Here is a 7,128-nt window from a genome sequence, read left to right as displayed (position 1 = left end):
AGTTGAGGGGAGATCTCACTTCAAGATTCAGTGTTGAATATTTGTTGAGTATGTAGATAGCTGGCCATAAATTCCAGACTTTCTCTGTGACCTTCAGTAGTGCAGGCAGTGGACAGGAAGGTGCTGACCTCCTCTCTCTGGGGACTAGAGATAGGACACAAGGAAATGGTCAGAAGCTGCAACTGGTAATGTTCAGATTGGACATCAGGAAAAGGTTCTGCACTGAGAGGGTGGTTGGTCATCAGAACATGCTCCTCAGGGAAGCAGTCCCCAAGTCAGGAGTTAAAGGAGTGGATGACATGGTTGCATGGTGTATTTTTAGGTAGTCCCACGAAGAACAGGGAGTTGGACTTCATGGTGCTTACCGGTCTCTTCCAGCATGAGATATTCTATGAGTTGCTACAAGAAGAAAAAATGTGTCCCCTGATGTTAAAGAGCTTGTTACTCAGAGGTGAATAGTCTACCACAGTCCTCTGCAATGTTGAGGAACTCCCAGGAAAGTAAAACTAGTGGTGAATCCCGATATTCTCTTCCTGATATCCCAAATGAATGTGAAATCACCATCAATAAAATTTAAATATTATTTCTCTGAAGGATTAAGCCTGTCAAATCATCCATTTCCAATCAATGTGTACAATAAGAAGGGACTTCAGACATGCAGATCAGGATTTACTTCCTTGTGATTTAGATCCTTCAACATCATATAGAAATTTTCTGCAATTTATGTAAGTCTTCTCTTTAGAATTAATCTTCAGTGTTTACCATAGAAGTGCTAAATAAGCCAGCTAGTAGAAGATGTAAATGAGAGAGGTTTGCAAGGAGAGGCATGTAAAACCTTTTTCAGCTCTGTTTTGGCTAATTGCTTCTAGCACGCACACTTTAAAAATGCCTTTATCTTTGTATTAGTTGGCTGTATTTCTAAAAAAAAAAATGTTATAAATATTATTCTTAAAATTAGTGAAAGGTTTGACCAAAATAGAGTTGGCATACTAAAAAAAGGACTGCATTTATGAAACATATGTATCATACCTCACCATACCCGCTGAGCATGCAGACTGGATAAAACTCTGCATTCATAGTTGTTAGCATAAAGCAGCCAAGCCTTGGCTGGTGCTGGGTTGGTGAACCTTCCATGTGTAACACCTACACTAAATCTGAGCACTGGTAAGCAAGAGAAAAAAGAAATATATGATGTACTGATCCAGGAAATGAGTGTATAACCATACTGTGTATCTACTGCCGAATGGGTGTAATGTATACCCAATGTCATGAATTCTCACAGAAATACTGACAGAAGCAGCTGTGAAATAGTGTGCCAGTGGGGAAAGTTTGGTCTAACTGTAGGGGTTGGCTGCAGCCTGAAATGTAAGGATTTATGACTTTTGTAAGGAGATTGAAGCATCGTATTATTATACTTTTTTTTTTTTTTTTGCTATAAATAGCACTTTCTCATTTTCTTTACCCACCCCATCCGTGGTCTTTTTGACACCTCACAGCAGAGTCTTTATAACCTAATTTTGCACTGTTTCAGCAGCTGCTTCAGGATTTAATGGATACTTTGAGGTAATATTCCATCTTTCCTGTAGTGCCTGACTGCAGTGCAAGCAGGACAGCATTAAAACTTACTAGCCACTTTCTCCTCAAAGTTACTATGTATTTCCAAATGCAATACTCTGCAGTTATCTTCTGTTTTCATATCACGGAAGCAAATTGCAAGAAACTGAATTTCCTTCATCTATCCTCTAGTTTATTCCTTTAATAAGATGATAGGTGTAAGTAAGATAAGCCCTACAGAGAAATCGGGCCAGGAGCGCCGGCATTCCCTGGTGGGTGGCTCCGGGGAGCCAGGCAGCCACTCCCGAGCCGCTGTGCCCGGAGCACGGTCCTTCCCGGGGGGAGCCCGCAGAAGGCAGCCCGGCGGGTGGAAACGCTCCTAAGAGCAGAAATGGAGGTGCCGGGTGTCCTGGCTGTTGGCGGTGCAAGCAGTGCAATTAATATTTATCTGCATAAGGGCTTTAAGATATTTTGTTTGTTTGTTCTTTTAATCTTTGAGACTACAACGAGCAGCAGCTTTCAGTGGCAGTATCTGTGATGCCACCTCCTCCTTTATTATGTGCTTACAACTGGTACAAGCCTTGCAGTGGGTTGCTAGACCTTGTATTCTCTTGCCTGGGTCGGTAGCGAGCTGCATCTGCCGCTGTCCTGGCGTCCGTCCTCCTCTCTCCACTCACCTCAACTGCGTGCCATGGCAGTCCTTGCTATCGCCCCTTCGGAAAACGGCGGGGAAAGATCGCCTCAGGCGATCGCCACTCTTGCCCCATTTTCTTAAAGAAATGTAGTTAAGGAAGGTGAGATACACCGCGCTGAGAGGCATCACAGCTGCTCTCGGCTTCCCGGTAGGTGGGAGTGTAGAATTGGGTTGCAGATGCAGCCATCCCTCCGCTGAGGGAGAATAATCCTCGCCTTTCAGGGAACGGACATCGTGGGGACTCTTGACACTTCTGTTTCTTGCTTAGTCCAGGAGAGCGTGTTGTAACGTGAGAGGAATGATTCTGCGTTGTAATCCTTTCCTACTCTCTTTCTTAAAAGAGCGGGGAGAGAGTAGAAATTTAAGAAAGGAAGAAAAAAGGTCATAGAGAAGGAAATGAAATTGCTCTGAAAATGAACACATAAAGGAGGAGAGAGGGGCTGACGCCGGTACGGGTAGGGAGGGAGGGAAAACGCCCCGGCTGCCTCCCCAGAGAGCCCCCGCCCTCACCGGCCGCTGTCAGTGAAGGCAAGTTTTGCGGCGGGGGTTCCCTCAGTCCCGGAGCGGTGCGGTACCGGGGTGGCCCCACGGGGCGGGGGCGACTGCGGGAATCCCTGCGGCGCTGCCCGGGCTCCGGGGCTTCCCCTCCGGTATCGCCCCGCTCCCTCACGCCCCGGCAAACGACTACATTTCCCAGCACTTCCCTCTTCCAAGCGGGCTCTGCGGGGAGCCTCGCCGGCTCTCGCCATCTCCTTCGCTGGCAGGGGGCTCGGCGCGGCGGCGGGGCGGAGCTCGGCAGCCCCGGCCCCGCGGCAGCCGCGGCCCCGCAGCCCCCCCCGCCCGTGCAGGCGCGGAGCCGGCGGCGCTCGGCGGCGAGCGGGGCGGCGGGCAGCGCCATGGGGGCTGCCGCCTGCCTCCTCTGCCTGGCGCTCGGCGCCCTGACAGCGGCCCCAGGTGAGTCGCGGTCGCGGGGCAGCACCGTCGCGCTTGGGGCGGGGCGGCGGTGGGAAGCGGGGTACGCCGCGCCGAGGCTGCTGCGGAGCCCCATGGAAACGGAGCCCCCGCTCCAGCCTGCGCGCCGGTGGCGGGGGCGCAGCCGGGTGACAGTGCCTCTCCCCTGCGCAGGAGGCGCCGGGCCGGCGGCGGCGACAGCGACAGCGGGGCGGCGGGGCGAGAGCCCCTTCGCGGAGCGAGAGAGCATCAGGCCCCTGCGGCTGGTCTCCGGCGAGGGCGGCGGCGGGGCGCGGTGGCCGGCGCTGAGCACGCGGGTGCGGAGCGAGGCGGCGCGGACACAGGTGAGCGCCGGCGGGGGGAGAGGGGCCGGCAGTGCAGCGGGGCCGGCGGTGCGGAGCCTCGCCGCACCCTCCGCCAAGGGTGTTTGTTTGCACCGCCGAAGGGTAACGCTCGGTGCAAAGCGATGCTCGGCCAGACGCGCGGCTCGGTTTCCCGCGGGAGCGCTGGGAATGCCAGTCCTGTGCAAGGGCGCCCGAATTAGTTAAGATGGTCCCTGTGCCTGTTAATGCTCTCCCCCGGCCATCAGCGGGAGCCCGGGCGGGCACAGCCCGCTGCCTGCGGCGGCCGGGGCACCCAAAATGAAAGTTGCAGTGCCTTTGCGACAGCCGGGCTTGAAACGCTGCGGCTTAATTTCGGCTTCTGGCTGAAGCGTGGGCAGGGTGGGTTTGTGTTCTGTGGACTCGGATGTGATTTTAAAAATAGAAATTGGATGTCGGAAGGGAATTGCTTGAAATGTAACATGTGAACTAAACACGGGATTTAACGTGCATATTGCCTGCTGCCCAATATACCCGGGGTATATTTTCAAATTCCATGGAATCATAGAATCACTAAGGTTGGAAGAGACCTCTAAGATCATTGCCATTAACCTGGCACTGTTTGTATTAAAAACCATATTTCTGTTATATGAAGACCAATCCCTATAACTTCTAATAACCTCATTTTTTATTAAAATATAGTGATTTTCATCTTGACCCCTTTTGTTTGAGGTGATATATGGCTGTTACATCTACAGGAAGAAAACATTGAGTCCATGTTGTTATAGATGAAGAACATAAAATATGAGCATTTGAGGTAACTGCTGACATCCAAGACAAGTTGCAGGCCTCCGTTTCCTCTTTTTCTAATTGACTACTGTGTGTTTAAGAAGCAACGTATGTGAAAAAATTGTCTCATATTTCTTTTTTATAATCCATGCAGTATAAGAACTGACAACTTGCATTCTCTTTGTGTAGTCAAATAATAAACAAGCTCTTCATAGCATATGTATTTGCCTCTGAATGTAACTTACTCTATGTTAAGAGTTTTCAGATATGAAGACCATATTTATAGTACAATAAAATAGGATTCTCAAAGTTCATAATGCTTTGCTTAAAAAAGAAGAAAAAATCCTCTAGGCATTTCAGGTTTCTTTGAAGACCCTTGAAGAGTCACAAATTCAAACACTTTGTGACATGTCTGTTTTAAACTTAGTAATGGCTGCATTTGGCTTTAGTATTAGGATTAAAATACTGATCTTACATAACAAACTGCTAATTAATGGTTTATTTCTGAATGTCTCAGCTTTTATTCACCAATGTTATGCTCATAAAATTTTCAAGTCTTCTTCATCTAGTTAAGTTGTTAGTATGGATATTACTCTAAGCAGAAAAAAAAAGAGTAACACAGGTGGTTTGAAAAGAGTTAAATACGTTTATTTCACAACAGCCTTCACAGTAAACCAATGTAAATGTGTAAAAGCTCTGATGTAAATGTGTAAAAGCTACTACAACTTTTATTACTGATCAAGAGGTTTCCCTGCTGCAGCTTAAAATATTCCCAGCCTCTCCCATGGTATCTGATGGTTGTTATGCATGGAAGGATACAGTAGCTGACAGTGCTTTGAACAAAGAAAATTGCCAAGCAGGCTGAACCGAGTGAAGCAGTACAGGTTTTCTGTGATTCTGGCACAGAGCATGGTTACATCCTAATTGCAGGATATTGCATCCCTTGCCCAGGGATCTGAGTCAGCTTGGCGGTAATGGACCAGCAGCGCGGCTGACTTGGCTTAACTGGTGGAGCTGCATTTAGGAAGGTACTTACCAAAGTTATGGACTAACTTCAGAGAGTTAACTTTTATGGTTGCTTTTGGGTGTCTGGTGAATGTCACATGAAGTATAAAGATGCTGGATTCTGCTCATACACGAAGAGACATCCATGCCTGCCCTGAAGAGTTAACAGTGGCATATAAAGAGTAGGGGAACAGAGGTGTTCTCTCCATCAATAACATTTCCATATGTATTTGTTTTTTTTATGATTAAATGCACTCTGACTGTCTCCATGTTCTATCCAGTGCTAATAGTCTTTGAATAGCCATATACGAGAGTTAAAAAAGCTGCTCTTGAATAGAGATTTCAAACCAAAGCTAAGGGCCTTCTGGATTAGTTAAGGGAGGATGCTTCGGAGGAGGTAAAAACATTCAAGAAGAATCTCCGGTGAGTGAAGGACTAGCAACCATGTCTAGAAAAACAGATACCTGAATGGGAAGGTGCAGCCAGAGGACTAGACAACAAGGCTGTAGTTGAATTAATGTTGAATTAATGTAGAACAATGTAGTTGTGTTTTGAATCGGATAAAGATAAAAGGAGGGGGGAGAGAGAGAGAAGCTGGAGAGAACGAAGTCACACTAAATCGGATTGTATTTCTTTAATTCCTGGATGAAAGCTTTAGCTGCAGAAAGGGCAGAAGTTGAACAAGAAGGATGCAAGCCTGAGTTCAGAACTGCACAAAGGGAAATGAAGATGATCATGTGGAAAAAAAGTGTGGCCTTTGCAGATCAGGGGTTTTAAAACAGGCTCAGGATGGAGTTGAGCCAGAGGAGTGTAATACGAGAAAAGGGGGTGAAAGGAGATAATTGAAGGCACAAGTGACTGGGGAAGTGATGGATGGCAGATTTCTAAAAATTTATGGTTTGTTTTCAGCATTTGTTGAGGTTTTTCTCTAGCAACTTTGTCTGTTTTGTTTGTTTTGGGGTTTTTGGGCCATTGCCGTAAGAGTTGAGTGACTTCTCTATGTGCATGCTTTAGTATTAAATAGTGAAGGAAATAGTCTATATACTCATCTTGCAAAGCCAGAATGTAATTGCTTAAAAAACATAATTAATGTGCTCACAACTGTAGTTGTCCAAGATTGCTGAACCTCAGAACACAGCACAAGGCAAATGTTGTAGGCTATTATATTTTCATGTCATTAATGTTTTAATGTACAATATATAGTGTACATTGGAGAATTCACGTGACTTTGGGTTTCTGCTTTTAATTCCATTGCAGAATAGAGTAACTACTAGTATCTGTGACACTCCTGTATTTCAATTTCTCTGTTCCCCAAAGGGGGCCTGTTAGCAGCTGCACAGCACTTACTGTATAGAATAATCAAGGTAAAATATAGCTAAAAATACACTAATATTATATTATCATTAATGCAATCCAGGATCTTAGCAATGGACATCTAATTTACTGCTGCATAAGTAAGTGTATTAGAAGATGAGAGTCCTCTATGTCAGGGACATTCAGTGAAGGCTAATCTAAGATTTTTGTGTTTAAAAGAAGGAAAGTTCCCACCATGGACATTTTTAAGGAACCTTTTAACTCTGTGCCTTAAGCCATATTTTGATATTGTAAGAAGCACGTGGGAAACCACAAGTTCCTTTAGCCAATACTGTGCAGACATGTTCTTTGTTAAAATGTGGGAATGTGTAAGCATCCCTCCCCACTGCCTGTATCTGTCCTTCTGCCTGTGAAGAAGAGCAAAACAAAGCACAAATTACGTCTTTGCCAACTCGGGTTTGTGATTTCCATCAGCACCTGGCCTGGAGGACCTTTTCCTTA

At 46.4% G+C, this 7,128-nt stretch overlaps 1 protein-coding gene across 13 annotated transcripts in view; it reads left to right on the top strand.

Annotated features, from left to right (window-relative positions):
• Positions 1–3,105: 3,105 nt before the first annotated feature.
• ADAM22 (ADAM metallopeptidase domain 22) overlaps positions 3,106–7,128 on the top strand; it is a 128,964-nt gene continuing 124,941 nt past the window's right edge. For all 13 annotated transcript variants that reach the window (XM_039548960.1, XM_039548959.1, XM_039548958.1 and 10 more), the window contains exons 1-2: positions 3,106–3,202; positions 3,374–3,543. In XM_039548960.1, the coding sequence (XP_039404894.1) occupies positions 3,145–3,202; positions 3,374–3,543 (228 nt within the window). In that variant the 5' untranslated portion in view covers positions 3,106–3,144. The remainder of the gene's footprint in view (positions 3,203–3,373; positions 3,544–7,128) is intronic.

The sequence above is a fragment of the Corvus cornix genome, chromosome 2 (genome assembly GCF_000738735.6).
Source record: "Corvus cornix cornix isolate S_Up_H32 chromosome 2, ASM73873v5, whole genome shotgun sequence".
Lineage (NCBI taxonomy): Eukaryota > Metazoa > Chordata > Aves > Passeriformes > Corvidae > Corvus > Corvus cornix.
The sequence above is the reverse complement of the archived record's forward strand: the minus strand, read 5'-3'. Positions and strand labels throughout refer to the sequence as shown.